Source organism: Lathyrus oleraceus, chromosome 5, assembly GCF_024323335.1.
Source record: "Lathyrus oleraceus cultivar Zhongwan6 chromosome 5, CAAS_Psat_ZW6_1.0, whole genome shotgun sequence".
Lineage (NCBI taxonomy): Eukaryota > Viridiplantae > Streptophyta > Magnoliopsida > Fabales > Fabaceae > Lathyrus > Lathyrus oleraceus.
In genome coordinates this window covers 332,124,086-332,150,812 of record NC_066583.1, presented here as the reverse complement: position 1 = coordinate 332,150,812, position 26,727 = coordinate 332,124,086, and the positions used below count along the sequence as shown (strand labels likewise).

At 38.1% G+C, this 26,727-nt stretch overlaps 3 protein-coding genes across 3 annotated transcripts; 1 reads left to right on the top strand and 2 right to left on the bottom strand.

Annotated features, from left to right (window-relative positions):
* Positions 1–1,282: 1,282 nt before the first annotated feature.
* On the top strand, positions 1,283–3,454 carry LOC127084434 (cationic peroxidase 1). The gene is made up of 4 exons (XM_051024879.1): positions 1,283–1,580; positions 1,782–1,973; positions 2,148–2,313; positions 2,735–3,454. Exons 1-4 carry the CDS (start codon positions 1,368–1,370, stop codon positions 3,118–3,120), a joined length of 957 nt encoding a protein of 318 aa, XP_050880836.1. The 5' UTR covers positions 1,283–1,367; the 3' UTR covers positions 3,121–3,454.
* A 1,205-nt stretch (positions 3,455–4,659) lies between these two features.
* On the bottom strand, positions 4,660–5,111 carry LOC127080491 (uncharacterized mitochondrial protein AtMg00810-like). Its single transcript, XM_051020802.1, has 2 exons — positions 4,958–5,111; positions 4,660–4,883 (listed from the first exon to the last, which is right to left on the bottom strand). The coding sequence occupies exons 1-2, from the start codon at positions 5,109–5,111 to the stop codon at positions 4,660–4,662; spliced, it is 378 nt and encodes a 125-aa protein (XP_050876759.1).
* Positions 5,112–16,121: 11,010 nt separating this feature from the next.
* LOC127080490 (uncharacterized) lies at positions 16,122–16,736 on the bottom strand. The gene has a single exon (XM_051020801.1). It carries the CDS (start codon positions 16,734–16,736, stop codon positions 16,122–16,124), a length of 615 nt encoding a protein of 204 aa, XP_050876758.1.
* Between the last annotated feature and the right edge of the window lie 9,991 nt (positions 16,737–26,727).

Sequence of the window (26,727 nt, the reverse complement as noted above, 5' to 3'; positions counted from 1 at the left end):
ATTATGTAATAGAGGTTGTTCTTGCAAGTGTCACATCCACCTCGATTAGATCCTCAGTTGAACAATAGTGAAATGTACTCCATATAACTCTTACATTTGCATCTGTCTTCAACTAAAATTTATTAAACTTAATCTTCCATTTATTATCAATTGTTGGTGAACGATACTCACCCACTTTTTGATTGTCGGTGTAGTGTAGGAGATTCTCTATTTTGCATTTCAAACCTACAAGAAGGGTGTCCTCTATGACCCTAAAGGTGCACCCGAATTCCAAAATCCATATTAAATGGATGGGGTGCATTTCTGATATAGAGATTTGTTGATTTGTTGTAACGTGGTGCGTCCAAATTTCAATATTCAAACAATAACAAAGAGTATTTTCAGATTTTTATAGGGTTTGAAAATACGTTTTTTTAATGAAAAAATAATATTAATAAATAAGGACAAAATAATCCTTAAGAATACATATAGAAACACCGGTTACAAATCAAGAAAATTCAAACACTAAATAGTCAAAGAATAAGCAAAAAATATGAAAAATCAGAGATCAACCTAAGAGAAAGGTACGAACGCCTATGAACCATTCGCACATCAGAATACCGCTCAACAACCGCTCAACAACAGGTATCAGGCTAGATCTCAAACACCAGACCCACCAACAATAATCAAAGCTCACACACAACGCTTGAAACCACACTAAGACTAGTAGAATATACCAAAACTCTTGTTCTGCAATTGATTTAGACACATGATAGAATTCTGAAATCAATTAATAAGGGAGTAAGAATTCAAAGAGGATTTATTGAGAAAACAACTCCATGACAAAAAAAAAAAATTTAGCCTTTAATGTAGTGAATAACCCTTACTTTTTGGCGCTTTTCTCAATCCAATATAAATAACTCTTGTCATTATTTATATAGTATATGTTGCCATTAAAAAAAAACAAGTTTTTAAAAATAAAATAAAAAAGGTTTTCACAATAAATAAACTGTTATAGTTTATTTTTGAAGTTTGTTGAGCAATGCACTTGGTCACTCATTAGCATTTGGTCATTTTTATTTTCCTATACCTTTAATATCAATGCGCAATTCAAAATAAGCCATTGCCAACCAATTATGAATAGTCCATAATAATGGACAAAAGGAGAAAGTTTGGTTGAAACCCAATAATGCATAGGTAGTAGAGTTTGCACCACAGTCTGTTTTTCTATTGATTTGACCAAATTAGTTAATCATATCCAAACACAAACACCACCCTATAAATTAAGCGCAAGAAACATTCCTTCCTCACAGAATCACAAGTGCAAACAAAACTTTATTTAATTTCTCACTAGTTGTGATTCTTGTTCTCTTTAACTTGAAAATAAAATGGTTTTCCAATCACATAATAACATTTTTTCTATCTTTATTTTGTTTTCCTTCTTGGCAAATGCCTCTGCTCAACTATCTCCAGATTTCTATTCAACAACATGTCCCAAAGCTCTCTCTATCATAAACTCTGCAGTATGTAGCGCTGTTTCCAAAGAGCGTCGCATGGGCGCTTCGTTGCTCCGTCTTCATTTTCACGATTGCTTTGTCAACGTACGTTCTTAATTTCTTCTTGCATGAAAATGCATGTGTGTGACTTACATAAAATTTAATATTTACCCATATGATCATGATTTGTAAGTGCAGTTAAAAAATGCATGCGGCCGCAACTGTAGTTGCAGACGGCAATTTAAAACCTTTGATATATTGTTGAGAAAATATAATCTTTACTAATGATGGTTTTATAACTTGAAGGGATGTGATGCATCAGTCCTGTTGGATGACACTTCGAGCTTCACCGGAGAGAAGTCGGCAGGCGCAAATGTGAATTCGCTTAGAGGTTTTGATATTATTGACAATATTAAAACACAGTTGGAGACTGCTTGTCCTGGAATTGTTTCTTGTGCAGATATTGTTGCTGCTGCTGCTCGTGATTCTGTTGTAGCAGTAAGTTTTAATAATCACGTATAAACTCGAAGAAAATATATTGTACAATACAGCAACAACTTAACCTTATCTCAATGAATATAAATCAAACTTCAAAACTTTTTATATGATTAATTAATTTAAAGCTTACTTTAACTAATTTATATATTTTTTGTCTTCAATTAATTATGTCAGTTGAGTGGTCCAACATGGAGTGTTGGGTTAGGCAGAAGAGATTCAACAACTGCTAGTAAAGATACAGCCACTAGTGATATTCCATCCCCTCTAATGGATCTCAGTGACCTCATAACTGCTTTTTCAAATAAGGGATTCACCACCAAAGAGATGGTAGTCCTTTCAGGTAACTTCATATTTCTTAACTAATGAATTAACCCTGATCATGATTTTAAATTGCAGTTGCGATCGCCGATGCAGTTGCGGTTGTTGGTGTTAGGAATACGGCCATTGCGATTCCTACAATGTATATTGCGGTTGTTGCAACATAAATTTTGATTGAGAACAGTTTCAAATATACGGTTAAAAAATACTTAATATTAATATTTTCAAAAGTAAATTGGGTTTTAAATTTTAAGTTTTGACGAAAATATTTGAAAAAATCTGGGCTAAACTAGAGTGCTCATTAATATAGATGGATATGTGATTTCAAATTAGATTAGTTCAAGGCGGTTGCAGAGACTATCACATCAGCAATATTGCAGCCGTAATTGCGGTTGTGGACTATAACTCCGTTCAATTTTTTAAAGGTTATTTTGTATGCATAGGTGCACATACAACAGGTCAAGCCAGGTGTCAGTTATTCCGAGGCCGAATTTACAATGAAACAATCATTGACTCAAGTTTTGCAACCTCAGTGCAATCAAACTGTCCAAGCACAGGTGGTGATAGCAACCTAACCCCACTTGATGTCACAACCAATGTGTTATTTGACAACGCTTATTTCAAGAATCTAGTTAACAAAAAAGGACTTTTACATTCTGATCAACAACTCTTCAGTGGTGGTTCTACTGACTCTCAAGTCACTGCCTATAGCACAAGCTTTTCATCTTTCTATACAGATTTTGCTAGTGCTATGGTGAAAATGGGAAATCTCAGCCCTTTAACAGGAAACAACGGTCAGATTCGTACGAATTGCCGCCAAGTTAACTAAATCGTTGATAATATGATGAACTAATCATGTAATAATATGAAGTTCTACATTACTATAGAAAATATGAAGAGCAAAACATGCTTGTTCAGATAGAGTCTTTTATGTAATAAGAATATCATGATATGGTATTTTCTTGTAACATGTATGAGTCTAGTGTGGTATTGTTCTTCTATAGAACAATATATCATGTTCCATAGTAAAATAGTGTGGGACATTTTCATGTTTTATTGATTTGATGGTTAGTGAATTTTATATATTCATGCCAGTGTTTTACCATATTGTTTTTACATAAATGTGAAACCAGAAGAGTCATAAATTTGATGGTTAGTGATTATATATTCATTTCAGTGTTTTTCTACTGAAAAGCATAAACTTTGCTTTTGACAAATTTAGCTTTTATTGACTATAACTAATTTTGCCTCTAAATTTTATTAATAACTGAAGTTCAGATATGAAATTTTTGCTTCAAAACATTAATCTTTTATAAATTTATTATTCAAGTTATTAAATCAAAACAAATTATTTTATATTCAACTTACTTTTAACTAAAATAAACTAATTTAAAATGGAAGTGGCGCACCTTTGCGTCTTTTCTTTCACCAAAAACGAATTTGAGTGGAAGAAAAGACGGAAAAACTTGGAAGTGACGCATCTCTGCAAGCAAGATTTTAAGGAGCACCCTCAATAGTAGGACGGCATGATTGTGTTGTCCTGCTATCCCTAGGATCTTATTCAACCATGATGAGGAAGGGTTCCCTAGCTTGCTCATGATGCACCCTTTTCAAATATGGGAATGCATGGGATTTCACTTGCCAACCTTAAAATGGTTGGAAATAAGGCCTTTAGTGTTTATGAAAAATATGGGAGAATATTAGAGATATGAATAAAAACTTAATAAGTAGGAGATTGTTTTTGTGGAAGAACTTTATATTTTTGCTTGATACAAAAGTGTAGGATTACATCTCTATTTATAATACTCTAAGGAGAACTCTAGACACACTAATTCTAGAGAGTTCTCAACACTAGAAATTCAAAGAGTATTCTAGTAAATAACTAAGAGTTTTCTAGAAACATTACCCAAACTTAACTAAATCAAAAATAACTAAGCCCAAAAATCCAAATAATAAGGTTAGGCCCAAATACAATTTAATATTTCAACACCCCCCTTTAAATTTGATTTGTGACTCCAAGCATACTCCCTAGCTTCACGAAAGTTTCCAACTTGAGTGGCTTGGTGAAAATGTCGGCAGTTTGATCTCGAGACATCACATACTTTAACTTGACCTCCTTCTTCTCGATGAATTCTCTTATGAAGTGGTAACGAATGTCAATGTGCTTACTTCTTTTATGAAATATGGGATTCTTTGTCAAAGCAAGTGCTGATTTATTGTCAACACATATTTCCATAGGACCTTCTTGTAGCATTTTTAACTCTTTCAACAAGTTCCTTAGCCAAATTGCATGACAAACGCATGATGTGGCGGCGGCATACTCAGCTTCACAAGTTGACAATGTGATGATAAGTTGCTTCTTTGACATCTAAGTGAAAGCAGTATCTCCCATAAAGAATACAAAACCAGTAGTGCTCTTTCTATCATCCAAGTCTAAACTCCAATAGTTATTTCTATAGCCAACAATCTCATAATTGTTAGAAGAGTAATAATGCAAGCCAAAGTTTGTTATATCTTTGATGTATCGAATGATTCTCTTTGTCACCTTGAAGCGAGTTGTTGTTGGAGCTTCCATATAGCGAATTACGACTCCTACAACAAACAAAGACTTCCAACCAAACTTTTGTAAAGAGTTGGATCCATAATATCTCTATTTTCATGCTTACTCAACTTGCTGCCACATTCCATCGGGGTGCCAACTAGATTGACATCATCCATCTTGAACTTCTTAAGGACTTCTTTGGCATAACCTTCTTGGGTGATAAAAATTCCTTTGTTTTTCTTTACTTCGATGCCTAGATAATATGCCATAAGCCCCATATCTGTCATCTCAAATTCATTTGACATGTGTTTCTTGAACTCTTCGAACATTGCTTAGATTGTTCCCCGTGAAGATCAAGTCATCAACATATAAGCATACAATCAAAATATCTCCACTTTGTGTAACACCCCGATAATAATAAAATAATTATTTGAATTGAGTTAATAATTTAATTATTAATTTAATTAAATAATTGGAAATTTTATTATTATTATTATTTTTTGAATTATTATTATTTTGGAACAATAATTATTATTTGGAAAATATATATAAGTTGGAATTAAGGAAAAAGTCCCATTGGGAGTAAAAACATTTCACGTGAAAACAGAGAAAATCGTGAAAAGGGAAAAGGGCAGAGAAGAGGAGAAAGGAGCTGAAGAGCAAAGGTTGAAGAACGGAAAGGCTTGAAGCTCAAAGATTCGCCGGATTGTTAAGGTAAGGGGGGTTTATCGTCGATTAATGGGTATTTTGGGATAATATGTCATGGGTAGTGATAAGCCGTTAATTTGACCCTAATTGGGAATTGTAAATGTTGAAATGTTGTTGGATGAACTGTGCTGAAAGTTGAAATTAAATCGGTATTTGTGTGAGTAATGTTTTCCCGATCGTATAGCTATTTACGGAATCGGAATCGGAGGGCCGGAAGTCCTCCAACGGCGGAATTCTGCATTCTGCCGTGTGTTAGCGCAGGAATTGTTGTTTGGTCTGCGTTAACCGGTTAACCCAGGGTGTTAACCGGTTAACACTGTATTGAAATGTGAAAATATTGAGTTTTTGCCTGCGTTAACCGGTTAACCCAGGGCGTTAACCGGTTAACGCTGTTGCGTTTTGCCAGAAAGTGAGTTTTGCCTGCGTTAACCGGTTAACCCAGGGCGTTAACCGGTTAACACTGTTGCAGAGTGAAAAATTATTGTTTTTAAATGTGGTGTACCTAATTGAGGGTTGGCCTATGTTGCCTATGGTGTAATAGGGATAAATTCCCGCTGTTTTGAGCAGTATATGCAATATTGAAATGTACTAATATTGTGGTTGTTGTTTGGCATAATCTGACATGCTTATGTGATGAAAGATTGATGATGTATAATGATGTACATGATGCTGTGAATGTATATATTATGCATGTATGTGTGAATGGACTGTTGTATGGTTCAGAGTGTGAGCATATGTTTATTCTTGAATTATTGTTGATGTTGCATTGCTAGATGATTAGCATGCATGGCATAGCCTTCGGGGCTGTAGCTAATTCCCATAGTGAGGAATTAGTGAGTGAACCATTGTGGGTTTGTTGTTGATGTTTGCATACTAGATGATTAGTGTGCATAGTCTAGCCTTCGGGGCTGTAGCTAATTCCCATGGTGAGGAATTAGTGAGTGAGTCACTAGGTCTCAAATGAGTGGGACTAGTGAGCTTAGTAGCCGTATCTGGAGGGATCGGTGAGCTTGAACTATATGTTCAAGAATAGTCGGTACCGCATGTGTAGAGTCTCATTGCATAAAAATATGTATGGCGTATAATATGAATGGATGTGTTCCAATATTATACGTGTGTTGTGTTGTTGTTAAGTATGATTTGAGATTATACTGGTATTGTATATTGAGGTTGAGTATGATGTTTAAGCCAATGAGCTATTATTGAATGTGTATTGCAATTAGGGCGATTGATGTGTTAATTACTTGGCATTACATGTTGTTTTATAATGCTTATTATATTGATTGAGGAACTCACCCTTACAACTATTTTTCAGGTAACGAGAAATGAGTTGAGTAGAAGCAAATGCTTGGAGTCTAGTGTAGTCTCCCTAGTGGGTCATGCTCTGATAGATGTAACATCGGGCGGGAACACTTTGATTATTATTGTTGTTGTTGTTGAACTAAATTACATGTGATGTTACATGTTTTGCATGATTGAGTTGATCTCTATCCGCTGCGTAATTGTGCAAATACTTTATATTTAAATTAAATAAAAGAGCATGATTGTTATATTGTTTAAATGGTGTGGAATGTTTGTGTGACACCCTTGGTGCACTATTACTCTGATTATATGTTTATTATTTTAATTAATTTTTGGGGTATTTTAGTAGGGTGTTACATTAGTGGTATCAGAGCATAGTCGGTCGTGTCGAGTCGTAATTATTCTGTTTTCCCTGTACGGGATAGGTGTTGCGTAACCCTATCAGTACTTATTGTTTTAGTTGGTTGGGTTTTCAGAATAGAGATGGCTGGAAGAGGCAGAGATGATGCTGCGATTGCTGAGGCTCTGGGTATGCTGGCTGGAGTACTTGGAGGGAATCCAAATGTTGTAGGAATGGGAGCTGCTCGTCAACTGAGTGAGTTCCAGAAGAACAATCCTCCAATGTTCAAGGGAGCATACGATCCAGATGGTGCTCAGAAGTGGTTGAAGGAGATCGAGAGGATCTTCAGAGTAACTGAGTGTGCTGATAACCAGAAGGTCAGGTTTGGTACACATATGCTGTCAGAGGAAGCTGATGATTGGTGGGTTGCTACCCGCACTGAGTTGGAATCTGCTGGGAATACTGAGATCACTTGGGCTGTGTTCAGGGAAAGGTTCCTGAGAAAGTATTTTCCAGAAGATGTCAGAGGAAAGAAAGAGATAGAGTTTTTGGAATTGAAGCAGGGTAACAGGTCGGTTACTGAGTATGCTGCGAAGTTCACCGAGCTGTCAAAGTACTATACTCCCTATAATGAGGCTGCTGGAGAATTTTCGAAATGTGTGAAGTTTGAGAACGGGTTGCGTCCTGAGATCAAACAAGCTATTGGATATCAGAGGATCAGGGTGTTTTCTGACTTGGTTGACTGTTGCAGAATTTTTGAACAGGATTCCAAGGCTAGAGCAGAGAGCTATCAGCAGAGGGTTGATAGGAAGGGTAAGAATCAGATGGATCGTGGAAAACCGTATGCAGCTGGCAAAGGTTTTCAGAAGCAGAGTGGGATGAAGAGGCCTAGTGGAGGGGACTCTAGTGCTCCTGCTAAGTGTTATAGATGTGGTCGGGCTGGACATCGTGTTCATGAGTGTACCAGTGCTGAGATGAAGTGTTTCAAGTGTGGGAAAGGTGGTCACTTGGCTGCAGAGTGCCGATTGAAGACTGTAACTTGTTTCAACTGTGGAGAGTTGGGTCATATCAGTCCCCAGTGTCCTAAGCCGAAGAAGGAGAATCAGTCAGGAGGCAAGGTTTTTGCTCTATCAGGTTCTGAGACTTCTGCAGATGATCGTTTGATCAGAGGTACGTGTTATATTAATGGCTTTCCTCTTATAGCTATTATTGACACAGGTGCTACTCATTCTTTTATATCTGTGGATTGTGCTGTGAAGCTTAAGTTAGAGATATCTGAGATGCGTGGAAGTATGGTGATTGATACTCCTGCAAAGGGTTCAGTGACTACTACTTCGGTTTGTTTGAGTTGTCCTTTGAATATTTTTAGTAGAGATTTTGGGATAGACCTTGTGTGTCTTCCATTAGTGCAGATTGACGTTATCTTGGGTATGAACTGGTTGGTGTTTAACCGAGTTTATATCAACTGTTTTGATAAGACGGTGATATTTCCTGAGATTGAGGAAGGGCAGAGTCTGTTTCTATCAGCCAGGCAGGTGAATGAGGAAGTGGCAGATGGGGCAGAGTTGTTTATGCTGTTGGCAACTTTAGAGGCTAAAGATAAACTGGTGATTCGTGATCTAGCAGTGGTGTGTGACTTTCCTGATGTGTTTCCGGAAGAAGTGAATGAGTTACCGCCAGAGCGTGAAGTTGAGTTCTCGATTGAATTGGTACCTGGTACTAGACCGATATCGATGGCTCCGTACCGTATGTCTGCTGTTGAGTTAGCTGAATTGAAAAGTCAGTTGGAAGATTTGTTGGATAAGAAGTTTATTCGTCCAAGTGTGTCACCGTGGGGTGCACCAGTGTTGTTGGTCAAGAAGAAGGAAGGTACTATGAGGTTGTGTGTGGACTACAGGCAACTGAATAAAGTGACGATCAAGAATCGGTATCCTTTGCCGAGGATTGATGATTTGATGGATCAGTTGGTTGGTGCGAGTGTGTTCAGCAAGATAGATTTGAGATCTGGGTATCATCAGATACGTGTGAAAACTGAGGATATTCAGAAGACTGCTTTCAGAACGAGGTATGGACATTATGAGTATTCTGTAATGCCTTTTGGTGTGACTAATGCGCCTGGAGTATTTATGGAGTACATGAATAGGATTTTCCATCCGTACTTGGATCAGTTTGTTGTGGTGTTTATTGATGACATTTTGGTGTATTCGAAATCTGAAGAAGAGCATGCTGAGCATTTGAGAGTGGTTTTAGGAGTGCTGCGAGAAAAGCAGTTATTTGCTAAACTGTCTAAGTGTGAATTTTGGTTAGAAGAAGTTAGTTTTCTTGGTCATGTGATTTCAAGAGGTGGTGTTGCTGTTGATCCTTCTAAGATAGAAGCGGTATCTAAGTGGGAAGCTCCGAAGTCTGTTGCTGAGATTCGAAGTTTCCTTGGTTTGGCTGGTTATTATAGGAAGTTCATTGAGGGATTTTCTAAGTTGGCGTTACCGTTGACGATGTTGACTAGAAAGGGGCAAGCGTTTGTTTGGGACTCAAAATGTGAAGAAGGTTTCCAAGAGTTAAAGAGAAGGTTGACTACTGCTCCTATTTTGACGTTACCGAGTTCGTCGGAACCATTTGAAGTTTACTGTGATGCTTCATTGTTGGGTTTGGGTGGTGTGTTGATGCAGAATCAGCAGGTTATAGCTTATGCTTCGAGACAGCTGAGGGTTCATGAAAGGAACTATCCGACGCACGATTTAGAGTTGGCAGCTGTAGTGTTTGTTTTGAAGTTGTGGAGGCATTACTTGTATGGATCAAGATTTGAGGTTTTCAGTGACCATAAGAGTTTAAAGTATTTGTTTGATCAGAAAGAGCTGAATATGAGACAGAGGAGATGGTTAGAGTTTCTGAAGGATTATGATTTTGGTTTGAATTACCATCCGGGTAAAGCAAATGTAGTGGCTGATGCATTGAGTCGGAAATCATTACATATGTCTATGTTAATGGTTAGGGAATTGGATTTAATTGAGCAGTTTAGAGATTTGAGTTTGGTGTGTGAGAGTACTCACAATAGTGTTAAATTGGGAATGTTGAAGTTAACAAGTGGTATTCTGGATGAGATCAGAGAGGGTCAGAAATCCGATGCGTTTTTGGTTGATAAGTTGACTTTAGTGAATCAAGGCCAAGGTGGTGAATTCAGAGTTGATGAGAATGGTGTTTTGAAATTTGGTAATCGGGTGTGTATTCCGGATGTGATCGAACTTAAGAAGAGTATCCTTGAGGAAGGACATCGTAGTGGCTTGAGTATTCATCCTGGAGCTACGAAGATGTATCATGATTTGAAGAAGTTATTTTGGTGGCCGGGAATGAAAAGAGAAATTGCGAGTTTTGTTTATTCCTGTTTGACTTGTCAGAAGTCGAAGATTGAGCATCAGAAGCCGTCTGGGCTAATGCAACCGTTGGCTATTCCAGAGTGGAAGTGGGATAGTATCAGTATGGATTTTGTTTCTGGTTTGCCGAGGACAAATAAGAATTTTGAAGCCATTTGGGTGATTGTTGACAGATTGACAAAGTCGGCTCATTTCATTCCGATCAGAATGGATTATCCGTTAGAGAGATTAGCCGAGTTGTATATTGAGAAGATTGTAAGTTTGCATGGTATTCCGTCGAGTATTGTTTCGGACAGGGATCCTAGATTTACATCGAAATTCTGGGAAGGTTTGCAGAAGGCTTTGGGAACTAAGCTGAGATTGAGTTCTGCATATCATCCGCAGACTGATGGTCAGACTGAGAGGACGATTCAGTCATTAGAGGATCTTTTGAGAGCTTGTGTTTTGGAAAAAGGAGGTGCTTGGGATTGTTATTTGCCTTTGATTGAGTTCACCTACAACAATAGTTTTCATTCGAGCATTGGTATGGCACCGTTTGAAGCTTTGTATGGTAGGAGATGTCGGACACCTTTATGTTGGTATGAGTCCGGTGAGAGTGCTGTGGTTGGACCGGAGATTGTTCAACAAACTACGGAAAAGATTAAGATGATTCAGGAGAAGATGAGAATTGCTCAGAGTCGTCAGAAGAGTTATCACGATAAGAGGAGGAAGTCACTTGAGTTCCAAGAGGGAGATCATGTGTTTCTTCGTGTTACTCCGATAACTGGTGTTGGTCGAGCTTTGAAGTCGAAGAAGTTGACACCTCGATTTATTGGTCCTTATCAGATTTTGGAGAGGATAGGAGAAGTAGCCTATCGTATCACCTTACCGCCGTCGCTTGCGAATTTGCATGAAGTTTTTCATGTGTCTCAGTTGAGGAGGTACATTCATGATCCGTCGCATGTAGTCCAAATAGATGATGTACAGGTGAGAGATAACCTGACTGTTGAAACATCACCTATGAGGATCGAGGATCGAGAGTTGAAGCAGTTGCGGGGTAAAGAGATTGCCTTGGTGAAGGTAGCTTGGGGAGGACCAGCAGGTGGCAACGTGACTTGGGAACTGGAGAGTAAGATGAAGGAGTCTTATCCAGTGGGGGAGAGTTGTAACACCCCGATAATAATAAAATAATTATTTGAATTGAGTTAATAATTTAATTATTAATTTAATTAAATAATTGGAAATTTTATTATTATTATTATTTTTTGAATTATTATTATTTTGGAACAATAATTATTATTTGGAAAATATATATAAGTTGGAATTAAGGAAAAAGTCCCATTGGGAGTAAAAACATTTCACGTGAAAACAGAGAAAATCGTGAAAAGGGAAAAGGGCAGAGAAGAGGAGAAAGGAGCTGAAGAGCAAAGGTTGAAGAACGGAAAGGCTTGAAGCTCAAAGATTCGCCGGATTGTTAAGGTAAGGGGGGTTTATCGTCGATTAATGGGTATTTTGGGATAATATGTCATGGGTAGTGATAAGCCGTTAATTTGACCCTAATTGGGAATTGTAAATGTTGAAATGTTGTTGGATGAACTGTGCTGAAAGTTGAAATTAAATCGGTATTTGTGTGAGTAATGTTTTCCCGATCGTATAGCTATTTACGGAATCGGAATCGGAGGGCCGGAAGTCCTCCAACGGCGGAATTCTGCATTCTGCCGTGTGTTAGCGCAGGAATTGTTGTTTGGTCTGCGTTAACCGGTTAACCCAGGGTGTTAACCGGTTAACACTGTATTGAAATGTGAAAATATTGAGTTTTTGCCTGCGTTAACCGGTTAACCCAGGGCGTTAACCGGTTAACGCTGTTGCGTTTTGCCAGAAAGTGAGTTTTGCCTGCGTTAACCGGTTAACCCAGGGCGTTAACCGGTTAACACTGTTGCAGAGTGAAAAATTATTGTTTTTAAATGTGGTGTACCTAATTGAGGGTTGGCCTATGTTGCCTATGGTGTAATAGGGATAAATTCCCGCTGTTTTGAGCAGTATATGCAATATTGAAATGTACTAATATTGTGGTTGTTGTTTGGCATAATCTGACATGCTTATGTGATGAAAGATTGATGATGTATAATGATGTACATGATGCTGTGAATGTATATATTATGCATGTATGTGTGAATGGACTGTTGTATGGTTCAGAGTGTGAGCATATGTTTATTCTTGAATTATTGTTGATGTTGCATTGCTAGATGATTAGCATGCATGGCATAGCCTTCGGGGCTGTAGCTAATTCCCATAGTGAGGAATTAGTGAGTGAACCATTGTGGGTTTGTTGTTGATGTTTGCATACTAGATGATTAGTGTGCATAGTCTAGCCTTCGGGGCTGTAGCTAATTCCCATGGTGAGGAATTAGTGAGTGAGTCACTAGGTCTCAAATGAGTGGGACTAGTGAGCTTAGTAGCCGTATCTGGAGGGATCGGTGAGCTTGAACTATATGTTCAAGAATAGTCGGTACCGCATGTGTAGAGTCTCATTGCATAAAAATATGTATGGCGTATAATATGAATGGATGTGTTCCAATATTATACGTGTGTTGTGTTGTTGTTAAGTATGATTTGAGATTATACTGGTATTGTATATTGAGGTTGAGTATGATGTTTAAGCCAATGAGCTATTACTGAATGTGTATTGCAATTAGGGCGATTGATGTGTTAATTACTTGGCATTACATGTTGTTTTATAATGCTTATTATATTGATTGAGGAACTCACCCTTACAACTATTTTTCAGGTAACGAGAAATGAGTTGAGTAGAAGCAAATGCTTGGAGTCTAGTGTAGTCTCCCTAGTGGGTCATGCTCTGATAGATGTAACATCGGGCGGGAACACTTTGATTATTATTGTTGTTGTTGTTGAACTAAATTACATGTGATGTTACATGTTTTGCATGATTGAGTTGATCTCTATCCGCTGCGTAATTGTGCAAATACTTTATATTTAAATTAAATAAAAGAGCATGATTGTTATATTGTTTAAATGGTGTGGAATGTTTGTGTGACACCCTTGGTGCACTATTACTCTGATTATATGTTTATTATTTTAATTAATTTTTGGGGTATTTTAGTAGGGTGTTACACTTTGCACTTTAATATAAAATGTATGCTTATATGAACTCTTGATGAAGTTCTTGTCTTGAAAGTACTTGTCGATTCGAACATTCCAAGCTCTCGGTGCTTGCTTGAGTCCATACAACGCCTTCTTCAACTTCAATACTTTTTCTTCTTGCCCTTTTACTTCATAGCCCTGTGGTTGCTCGATATAAACTTCTTCTTCAAGAAAATCATTCAAGAAGGCCAACTTCACATCCATTTGATAGATCTTCCATTCATTTTGGGCTTCCAAAGAAATGATTAGAGTAATAGTTTCAAGACGAGCAACGGGGGAGAATACCTCATCATAGTCAATTCCTTATCTTTGACTATAACCTTTCGCCACCAATCTTGCTTTGTATCGCTCCATGTCTCCTTTTGCATTCTTATTTTCCCTGTACACCCACCTTACTCCCATTGCTTTGTATCCTCGTGGAAGTGTAGTAAGTTCCCATGTATCATTCTTCGTGATTGAGTTGATTTATTCGTCCACGACGTCTCTACACTTTACATTTTCAATTGCTTCTTGATAACTTAGAGGCTCACAATCACTAAAAACACAAAAGAGGTTAATGTCATTTTGGTTTTTGGTTACCTCATAAAGCTCTTTAATGCTCCTTAGTCGTGGTGTCCTCTCACTTGAGCTTATTTCACCCAACCTTGGTGTCGGTGAGGCAGGTGGTGTAATATGTTCCTTTATCATTGGTTGTTCCATTTCGTCTTCTTCCTCAAAGTAAGAAAGAAAATTGTACATGTCTTCTTGAACACTCCAAGCCCAACAATCTTCTTCTTCGAACTCCACGTCAGGGCTTATGACGATGTTTCCACTATTTGGATTATAGAGCTTGTATCCTTTGGAGCTTGAGTCGTAACCCACAAATACGTACTTCTCACTTTTATCATCGAGCCTTTTTCTCCTTTCATCTGGAACGTGGGTATATGCAATGCTTCCAAACACTTTGAGGTGAGAGATCCTATGCTTCCTTCCAATCCATGCTTCTTGTGGTGTCTTCTCGTGCACGCTTCTTGTTGGGGAATAGTTTGTCAAGTGAATCGCACATGCCACTGCTTCGGCCCAAAACTCTTTTGGCATCTACTTGCTCTTAAGCATGTTTCACACCATGTTAAGTATGGTCCGATTCTTTCTCTCTGCTACTCCCTTTTGTTATGGAGATCTTGACACTGTTAGTGGGCAGTGTATTCCATGGTCTTTAAAATATTTGTGGAACTCATTTGAAGTGAACTCCCATCCTCGATCAGATCTCATGACCTTAATGGAAAGACCACTTTATTTCTCCACAAGGGCTTTGAACTTCTTAAAGTTTTCAAACCCTTATGACTTCTCCTTCAAGAAATAAACCCATGTTTTTCTGGAATAATCATCAATAAAGAGGGTAAAGTATTTACTCTTACCAAAAGATTTTGGATTTATTGGTCCATATACATCAGTGTGTACGAGCTCTAGTGGTTTTGTCGCTCTTGACGCTGATTCCTTTGGAAAGTTTTACGAAATCGCTTCCCAAGTATACATCCTTCGCAGAGTTGGTATGGGTGGTTTATACTAGGCAAGCCTCTCGCTGTCTTCTTCTTTGACAAACGTTCTAGACTGTCGAAGTTGAGGTGTCTGAATCATAGATGCCATAGCCACGAAGAGTCGATATAGCAAGCGTTGAGACACTTTTCCACAGCATTTTGAATATTCAAGAGGAACATTCTATTCTTTTACATATGCACCTTAGCAATCAGGTTATCTCCATAAGCTCTTAAGAAAGGACTATGTTCTTTGAAGTGGATGTCATAGCCTTTCTCTAATAATTTTCCCAAGCTCCAAATATTATTCTTCATGTTAGGAACATAGTAGACATTGAATATGAATTGATGACTCTCATTCTTCAAGCGTATGAGAACTTTATCTTTTCCTTTGACTAGTATCTTTGGGTCATCTCTAAATGAGACATTTCCAGTTGCCGCTTCATTGATTTCTACGAACATGCTTCGATCTCCGAACATATGATTTCTTGCACCGATGTCGAGGTACCACTTGTTTCTTTTCTCTTCAACATGGTTTTGGCACACGAGAAGAAAAGTTCCTTCTTCTCCTCCTTTTTCTTCTACAAAGTTAGCTTTCTCCATAACCTTCTTCAAGAATCTACACTTAGGTGCGTAGTGACTGATCTTGTTGCAGTTGAAGCACTTGATTTGTAATTTGTCTCACCTCGACCATGAATTTCCTCTTTCGCGACCTCTTGTTGCTTGTGGATTCCAAATTCTTTCTCCATTGTTGAAGCTGTTGGAGTAGTTATTGTAACCGCCTATTCCTTCTTCTCCATGTCCTTGTCCACGTACATGATCTTGTCTACAACCTCGTCCTCTTTGGCTCTTGTATTTCACATCACGTGCTTCCTTTATGTTGAGTTGTAGTAGTTTCTCTGTAGCCTTCTTTTATTAAATTTTTCTCTTTTGTCTTTCTTCGTATGCTTGTAAGGAACCCATGAGTTTCTTAATAGTCATGGTCTTTAAATCATTATTTTCTTCAATGTTGGTAACAATGAAGTCAAAACTTGGATTTAAAGTGCGAAGTATTTTCTCCATGACTTTCACCTCATCAACATCTTTACCATTTCTTTTGAATTGATGGAATACAATCAATACTCGAGAAAAATAATCATAAGTTGACTTCGACACTTCCATAAATAAACGTTCAAAGTCACCTCTAAGAGTTTGAAGACAAATCTTTTTCACCTGCTCCACTCCTTTGTTGCAAGTTTGAAGCTTATCACATACTTCTTTGGTCGTCGTTGCGTTGGAGTTCTTCTCAAATGTATCTTCATCCATTGATTGATAAATGAGGAAGAGAGCTTTCTTGTTTATCTTTCTTGACTCCTTTAATGCCTCCTTTACACCATGGCTTAGTGAGGCTTCATCTTGCTCCTTGAAGCCTTTATCAAAGATATCCCACACATCTTGAGCTTCTAGTAGCGCCTTCATCTTGATGCTCCAATTGTCAGAGTTGTTCTTTGTGAGCATTGTCATTTGGAAAGGGAAACCTCCATTCTCCATTTTTTGAGGACCTTGAAGCTCTGATACCACTTTGTTGGAAATAAGACCTTTTGTGTTTATGAAAAGTGTGTGGTAATATTAGAGGCTTGAATAGAAACTTAATAGGTAGGAGAATTCTTTGTGGATGAGAGAACTTTATATTTTTACTCAATTCAAAAGAGTAAGATTACATCTCTATTTATAGTACATCTCTATTTATAGTACTCGATTCAAAAGAGTAGGACACACTAATTCTAAAGAGTTATCAAGTCTAGAAATTCAATGAGTATTCTAGAAAATATTACAACCCTAAGAAATATCTAGACACTCCAAACACTACAAGATTTTTCTAGAAGCATTACCCAAACTTAACTAAGCCCAAAATAACTAAGCCTAAAAATACAAATAATAAGGTTATACCCAAATCAAGTTTAATATTTCAACAGAAACCAGTAACCTCATCATAGAACCATAAACCACGACAAGGATCCCTTCCAAGAAAGAAGAAGGTTGACATTTCCATCGCAACTAAAAGTGTCAATCTAGTGGTAACGACCATTATGAATGTTACAGGGATGATCTATATCTTTAGGGAATACCAACCCATTAACACCTCTAAAAGAGATGGGTCGAGGAAAATGTTGGGACACCTAGGATACATTAAAGTAATAATTGGACGATTCCCAAGATCTGAGTAATCGTATAGAAATTTTGTCAAGTGGAAGTTAAAGGGTAGAGGGAGGGGAGAGGGGAAGGGAGACACTTATAATGATAAAGTGCCAAGAACATTTGTTGGCTAAAGTGCTTGACATAACTAGTTAAGCAAGAGATGTTTGGATAACATACAAAGAACTAATTGGGTAAAGTGCTTAAAATAACGAGTTAAGCAATATCCTTAAGGTTTGGAATCTGATTATGCTATGATGTTCTTCAGAAGTGGTAAGGTGTTAACTGTTGGTGTAAGCCCTAGAGGCCAATACTTTTGGTTCTTGTATCGAATTATTTATTAATAATAAATGGCATTTTCTTTATTATGGTTGATTAATAAAGTCCCTAGAATAGATAGTCCGTTTAATGTATTAAGTGTGACTTAATCATGAGAACACATTAAACATAAGGGCACTGTTCTTAAAGTATCTATAGTCGAGCTTTAATGTGAAGTGGGATAACATTAAAGCATTAAGACTATTATGTTTGTAGACTGATGATCACATCTCATGGATCATGGATAAAGAGTTATCAAGTCTTAAACATAGGTATGAATATTAAGAGTAATATTTATACCGGATTGACCCGCTATGAGAATACTATGTAGAAAGTTGTGCAAAGTGTCATAAGTTATTCTCATGGTGATAATAGTGTATACTACTCTTCGACCTGAAACCACTATGGATCCTAGATGTAGAGTCGAGTGCTTTATTGTTGATCCAACATTGTCCGTAACTGGATAACCATAAAGACAGTTGATGGGTACTCCACGAAGAATGTTGAGGGACATGAGTGTCCTAGATGGAATTTGCCAATCCTGCGTAACAGGATAAATGTCTATGGGCCCAATATTGAACTGGACAAGGGTGACACGGTCTATACCTTGTGTTCAATATAGACATAAGGGCAAAGGGGTAATTATACACATAATTATTATCACAGGAGGTTTTGTCAGATCACATGACATTTTCGTGACTTGGGTAGCAGTGATGTGTTGCTAGATACCGCTCACTATTTATTATGTTAAATGCGTGATTTAATATAATTGCCAACGCCGCGAAAACCTATAGGGTCACACACAAAGGACAGATTGATGAGAGATAGAGTAACTAAGGAACACCGTAAGGTATGGTGCACTTAAGTGGGAGACGAAATATGGTAAGGTACCAAATACTTAAGTGATTTTGGGCATATTATAAGATATGGGCCAAAATACACTTAAGTGGGCTTTTTAGCTTGAAGCCCACACAAGTGGTTCTATAAATAGAACCCCTTGGGTAGAAGCATAGTCACTCCACTCCACTCAGACAGAAATTCAAGTAGAGACTTGGAATTTTGTTTCCCTCTTTCTCTCACTCAAAGCCTTCATTCATAACAGCTAGCACTGCGATTGAAGGAATCCGTTCGTATGGACTGAGTAGAGACGTTGTCATCATTCAACGTTCGTGATCGCCCTGTGGATTTGTATCTAAGGTTTTGGTCGTTTCAAGAGATCTGCACCAAAGGTTTGAATCTCCACAAGAGGTAACGATTCTATCACTGATCATGCCCATTCGTAAGGATCACTAAATGGAGAAATTTTTAAATTCCGCTGCGCCTTGGATGGCAATTCTCCTTCAGTGGTATCAGAGCCACTTACGAAATCATGAATCTGATATTTGTTTTTGTTCTGTAATAATATGATTAAAGACAGAATGAATCAAAGGTTAAATTGAGATCGATCAAGTTACATATATGTGATATATGTAATCCTGATGCAAAATACATTATATATGATATAGTGTTCTCGTTTCATTCATTCAAACCCTCAATGATTGTTTTCCTTTGAGCGATCAATGGTCGTTTGCTTCTTGATCCGACATTAGTATGGTGAAGCAATGACGTGTTGATCAATCATACTGAATTAATAATCGAGATGTGTTTGACGGTCTGAAATTGGTGCATCAGGGTTAGTGACGGCACAAGGGTTGTGTTGTCAGAGAGTTATGCGATTGGGGTTTGACTGCACAAGAGTTGTGCGTTCTAAACACTTTTCCGAACAGTGTTAACCGGTTAACGCGTATGGTTAACCGGTTAACGCAATACGAAATAATTTTTTTTAATTTTCAAACAGTGTTAACCGGTTAACGCATATGGTTAACCAGTTAACGCAAGGCAGAAAAGAATTTTCTAAAAGTTTTCAAACAGTGTTAACCGGTTAACGCATATGGTTAACCGGTTAACGCAAGGAAAAATTCACCCGTTCGGCTAGAAAAAGTGCTTTGAAGTATCAAGTGTTCCCGCTGTCCGGGCAGCGGACCCCCGGCTAACTCTGCGTAGTGTGATCGGTCGTCGAAATTTAATTTGATTTTAATTAATTAAAAGGAATTAATAATAATAATAAAGTGTTTATTATTGTCTTGTGGTGATCGTTTATGGCCTTAGTTTTCCTTTATTCTGCTTTGGATTTTAAAATACGACCTGCGTGTCGTGCCTCTCTCTTAATCTCCCAAATGTAATTTCTTTTCTCATCTCACTCCCTCGTATATAAAACGAGTTTCTTTTATGTAATGTAATGATATGAAGAAAGCAAAGAAGTCAGTACCAAAGGAGGACAACCTTGAAGATCTTGCTTGGAGAAGCTTAGATCGTTGTTAGGTTAGCTTAGGTTCTCTCATTGGCTTGGGAGAACAATTGCGCTAGGGGCCATAACTGTTTCATTATGTTTGTATGTATGTTGATGCATGTGAGAGACGGTTTATATGATAAACAAGCCGGTGAGATCAGAAAAATTGCAATTCCCTCAAATTCAATATTAAGTTTATGCTTTCCAAGTTTTAACACTCATCAAGACTAGTAATGGATAATGTAGGTTTCGCCTACGCGAGGTGCATGATCTATATATTAGTAAGGTGCGATGGGATAATTGTAATATCCAACTGTTAAAACAATGGGTCAAACTTAACTAAACAAATTATAATAAGATTATATATATGTTTAGAAGCAAGAGTTGGGAATAATCCATATGATGGATTAGAATAAGGAGTTATTCACCCAACTGAAATTTTCGAGAGTTGTATGAGATACAATTGGAAGGAGTTCCTACCTGAAATAACCTAGTTTTGTGTAATCCGCCTACACGGACTTAGAACGAAGTGAAATATGGATCTCGACCCACTAGAAAATCTTCCAACGGGATTTTCCGAATCAAATGATGAGGGTCATTTGTTTTGAATAAAATAGTGGGAGCATGTTTAATTAAAGGCCTAATTAAATATGTCAATGATACTTATATTTTCATTAATCCTTGTGTAGATTACCATGACAACAAACACCTCTAACAACATATTGCGATCAAACCTTGACAAGGAAAAATTGTCTGGGACAAATTTTCTGGATTGGTACCGAGACATGAGGATTGTCCTCAAACATGATAAAGGGAAAGGCAAGGAAGTTGCCAAACCCAAACCCACTAGTGCTGCTTTGAAGCCTAGTGGAAGCATAGAAAAGGAAGGCACCTGCTTCCATTGCGGTAAGACCGCACACTGGAAGAGGAACTGCCCAAAGTACCTGGAAGATAGGAAGAATGGAGTAGAGACTCCAACTTCAGGTATTTTTGTTATTGAAATTAATTTATCTACTTCAGCATCATGGTGTAACACCTCAAAATTTGCCCTCCTCTCTTGGGACTAAGCTTATCATTGTACATATCATTTCTAGGTCATTAGGCATTGCATATTGCATATCATGTGGTTACACTGTGCAAGCCATTCTCCCAAGTCTTGATCAGAAGATGGAGAAGTCTAAGTGCAAGCCTAGGGTTTATTGACTGATCATGGACCATCTGAGGATTGGGCTGTGAATTAGGGTTTTATGATTCTCCAAGGATATTGGTCTTCATCTTGATTGAAGTGATACATCATCATCATCATGGTTGGATATCATCAGAAGATTGAAGAAGATTCCTTGAGATTAGGGTTTTGACCACTGGTCAACCCTAATCAGTTGCATTGGGCCATTCAGGGCATGATCAGGAGATGGGGTTTATGATGGTTATGGGGTTCATTATATGATTTTATGGAGATAATTGAGGCTAGGGTTTCACCCTTGAGCCATTTCAGTTGAAGAATGGAGCTCAGATTGATCTATGCATTGCCAGATTCATCTATCAGATGAAAAAGTCAACTGTGGTCAACTGTACATGATCTGATGGATTTGGAGGTGGAAATGAGTTGGATACACTTCATTCATGTTGGAACAAGTGTTGTATGACATCTCAAAGCTTAAGAATGAAGAAAATCAAGTCAGAACAAAAACTGCCAAAAATAGAAAGTGACTTGTAATTGAAGTTTCCAAAAGTGGAAAGTTTTTGACCTCAAGACCACGTGTCCAAGGAAGCTTCAAATGAAAATTTGTTCAACATGAAAGTTGTAGATATTGTTCTCACCTTTCCAAAACGTCCAAGAACTTGAAAATCCCATGTGTGGTTGGAAAATTATGGCTCAGTGAATTTCAGAAATGACCCATAATCAGGAGGCCATAACTTCCACATGGTTTGTCCAAATTGCAAGTTCTTTATATGCACAAACTCCATTTGACATGTACTTTCATGGTGCATAATTGGATTTTTCTAAAAGTGGTCAATGCAAAAAGTCAATTTTCAACTGGACAGTTAAATTGGACTAGGGGCAAAATGGTCCAACTTGTGAAATAATTGGAATTTTGAGATGGGACTTTTTGCAACACTTTCCAAATGGCATTTAAAATTTGTTGGAATCATCACTTCATGCATAGGCCTTGTAATTTGAGGTTTGGCTTGAAAAATGAAAGTGCAAAAATGGATAAAGTGCAATCACAAGGTGAAAATGAGAATGGTGCATCCAATGAGAGTGAGACAAGTTGCAACAGCTCACACATGTCATTTAGAGAGTGTGTGAGCTGTCCATGAGCTGGCATTGGCTTATATGTGAAAAGACCATTTTGTCCCTCACTTGAAAATTAACATCTTCACTAATCAAATGCAAGTTGGCTAATTACATGTTTAAGCTTGGATTAAGGTATCATATATATTTCTAATCACTTCCAAATCATAACAGAAAATCACTTTTACCAAGATTGGATCTCAAACTTTCCAAACTCTCTCAAATCCTCAAGAACACAAAAACCTTCAAACTCATCAATCTTCTTCAATTGTGGATCAATTCTCGAATCTCTTTTTGTGTTGATCTTGCATCTCCTTCCTCTACATCTGTTTGTGGTTCTAATCATCGATTGCTCCACCAATTGCAACTGTCCAAAATGCATTCATTCATGGCAAATCGTGGTTTGGTGCACTAGAAGCAACCTGGACCTGAAGCAAGCACTCCATTCACCTTCTTCATCATCCTTCTGCATCTGTTTGAAGGAATTAAGCGCCAAGGCCACGCGAACACTTCTGCCATTTCCAGGTTTTGAAGTTTTTCGAGTTTCATGATATGCTTGTTGGTTATATGTGTTTGAAAGCCCTTGCTGTGTAGAGTTCAATGATATGGTTGGTTTTGGTTATAGTGAACCATAGCTCACGAAATCTGGAATTGAAGTTTTGTAATCAAACCCTAATTGATTCGATTCGCATGATATAGGAACTTTTAGGAGAAATCAAGTTGATATTCGTGTTCCTCATGTTGAGACGATTCGAATGACTATAGACTTGCTCATTTTAGTGAAAATTTCGTGTTCTTCAAATTCTTGAAAATCTGGAAAATGTTGTGATGAAGACGATGACAAAAGCTTGTTTGATCTTGTTTTCTGTTTGAATATTCGAATTGGAGGTTTCCCGCTCCCGCCATCTTTAATTACAGATCTGCCATTGTGGAATTTCACTTAATTTAATTAATTCATAAAAATTCATTAACATGTTTAAAAATTCATAAAAAATTATAGAGAATTCAGAAAAATATGAGGATTGTTTCTTTGACTTTGTTGTTGAGTGTAGAATTTGTTTGACCTATTGGTCAAAGTTGTGCATGGTGGAATTATTATTTGACCTAGGGTTCTTTCACATATGTGCATTTTTGGTATCTTGTGCTATTGTGATCATGAAATCCTCATATTCTAAAAGAAATTCTTGAAAATTTTTGTGATGATTGTGGACTGGATGATGTTTATTTCCATGTAAATTTCATGAGTTTTTGATACCTGATCATTGAGTTATGAATTTTGGAACTTAGGTGTGACAATTTGTGTCACACCTCATTATGTCAATTTGCTGGATTTTTTTGAGTGACCTATACTTGTTAGAATGAAATGAAATTTTGCATGGTGAATCATTAACATGTTGAGATGTTGTATGAAATTTTGTGGAATTTTACATTGCATTTTCAAATTGATTGTGATTTTTCATCTCTGTTGGTCAAATATGCAAGTCCATGTGGTACATGTTTGTAATTTTGATGTGAAATGCTCATATGGTATTGGATAATCATGAAATTTGGCATGCTTGTAATAGACACATTGTGTGACATCCATGTTTTGGTCTCATCCATTTCTTTTTTGTTTTCATTGAGTTATGAATTTTTGAAGTGGATGTATGTGTTGATGTTGTGATTTGGAGCCTATAATTGTGTCTGTTTTTGTTGATTTTCATTGACATAGTTCTATTTGCCCAATTAAGCTGAAATTTGGTGTGCCATGCCTGGATTAGGTCCTGTTTAGGTGTAATTTATTTGAGAATTTTTGAAGTTGTTTTGATGTGGATTTGAATGCAATAGTTCTGTTTGCATGTTTGGTGCTTCATTTGAACTAATTTGCCTTGTTTTGTGCATAACATGAACATGATGAATGATATAAACATGAGACTAATGGTGTTTGCTCTTGTTTGATATTAATTTGACTTTGGTTGGTGAATACTTTGCTGTTTAGGAATTTTTCTTGCCTTTGGACCCTAGGCTTAGCCTAGTGGTCTTGTTGCTAATATTTGCTTGATTTTTCAGGATCAAAAGCATAATGCACATGGAGAATGAATCAAGTTAAATGCAATTGATGTTGTTGGATGTTTGTACACTAATATAACATTGTTTTGTAGGTTGTGAAGTTTGGGATTGAGCTTTGAGCTTGCTTTGTTGTGCATTGATCTGTATAGATTAACTGATTGAACTTTTGCTGTTTAGTTTTGTCCGTCTGAGTACTAACTATGTTTGACTGTTTCCAAGTACTTTTAGTTGCTCAGTTCCTTGTGAACTTTTGCTTTGCTTTGCTTAAGCAACTTGCATTGAGGTAGGTCCTCTTGACTTCATGTAGTCTGGAGACCCGGCTGTTACCGGGCCGGGCAAATAAATGTCTGAAGTCCTCCTTAAGAGGCAATGATTGTGGTTGTTTATTTTTCGTGCCAAGCAGGTGAAAGTCCTTTAAATAAGGCAATTGGTGGAAGGTAGGGGTATGCAATCTACCCCCCACTATTCTGTGAGTCTTCTCATTGCTCCCATTACATGGTTGTAGCATTGAGATTACAAGCTCAAGATCTTGTGCAGTGCACATTGTGTCAGAGTCTCTGAGTATAGAAGGGTTCCCCCATTCTGGACCCATGCTCATTTGTCAGAAGCTCTCCCTGGTTAGGGATAAGAGCAGTGAGGTCTGATCCTCACTTCACCTCTCATCTGCTTCACCTTAGCCTCGTAATGGCAAGGTTAAGAGCAAACCCAGCCCGTACAGACGACTCGCTTCGGCAGTCAAACCTATTGTGTGAGCCACTTGTTTGGTTATAGTGCGTGCTGTGTGGATATCTGTTTGAGATGCTTGTTCTCATTTGATGTATGCTTGAATTATGCTGTATGCTTGTGTGCTTGCTTCTTTCCTGGATAGGAGTAGTTTGCTTATGCAAGTAGGATAGAAAACTGAACTTAGGGTAAACGATGCATGACAACACTAGGCTCGAGTCCAGCTCCCTAGTAGTGTGTCTTTTCCCTGGTTTCTGGTTAGGAATCTTTTTCCCTTTCAGGGGAACTACATCGCCCTGATCCTTGTTCCAGACGAGGTATGTAGGCAGGTGGTCGTGCGAGACCACTCCGGGCAACCTTTTTCTTTTTTGCGTGTGTTTACTTGTTATCTGATTGCGTGTTTTGGCTCGGATGCCGACGTAAGTCCAGTGATTGGCAGTCGGGCTCCACGTTTTCCCTTGTGAGTGTGTTTTGGTTCGGATGCCGACGTAATTCCATCCAGTGGTTGTCGGGCTCCATGTTTGCCACCCGTGCTTGTTTGTATGTTTTGTGTTGTTTGGCGTGCGTAAGCCGAACTACAGTGGCTCTGATTCTTGTTCCAGACAAGATATGTAGGCATAAGGTGCGATACCTTATCGAGCTCCCTTCTCTTAACCCCACCTGCGTTCCCCGTGTATGTGTGTGATGTTTAGCAACCTTTTCTTTATTTTAGAACGTGGATCCCTAGGAGTACCTAGGACGTGAGGGGTGCTAATACCTTCCCCTCGCGTAACCGACTCCCGAACCTTTTCTCTCTGGTCGCGAGACCATGTCTTTCCAGGTTTCTCTGAGCGTTTCCTTTCCCTATCTTGGGATAAATAACGTTTAGTGGCGGCTCTGTGTGTGTTTTATTTTTAGCTCGCCGGTTGATTTTTCGCAGGATGCGACAGCTGGCGACTCTGCTGGGGACTACGGATGTAGACCTGTGCTGGTCCATCTTCCCTAAGCGAGTCCTTCCTAGCGTTCTAGGATAGTTTAGGTTGCTTGTGTTGTTGTATTTATTGCATTTATTATTCTAACCTGTGTATATATTTGCATAAATATTTGCATGCATCATACTATCATTATTGCCGTCCTCTGTGCAGGTGGTTTCTCTGTTTGGGGTGGGAGTTACTCGAAGTAAAAGGCCCAATACCCAGGCTATGAGTGCAATCTAGGAAACCTAGGAATAGAGTGATTCATGGGAAGCGGGTGGTATGCGCCACTTAGCGGAACATTGACATCACGAGCAGTTCAGACCCTGGTGGGATATTATCGTTACATACTTCGGGTGTGTATATGATGGTATTCTGCGAAAGGTTATTTATGCTGCGTTTCTCTCGACCTTACCCTGGCCTAGATGACACCCGTGAGTGGGGAGGGAATGATCTTTATCACAGGTACAGATGGTGATTTTGATGGTGACTTTTGTTCCGTGGATCAGAGTCATATTTATAAGTCGGATTTATGGTCATTTATTGCCGAGACGCCGGAGTGCTGTCCGTGATTTATCAGTGGGGATCCGTTTATTTCAGGATTCCCCGGGCCGAGATATTTATCAGTGGGGATCCGTTTATTTCAGGATTCCCCGGGCCGATTCAGATGGTCGCGAA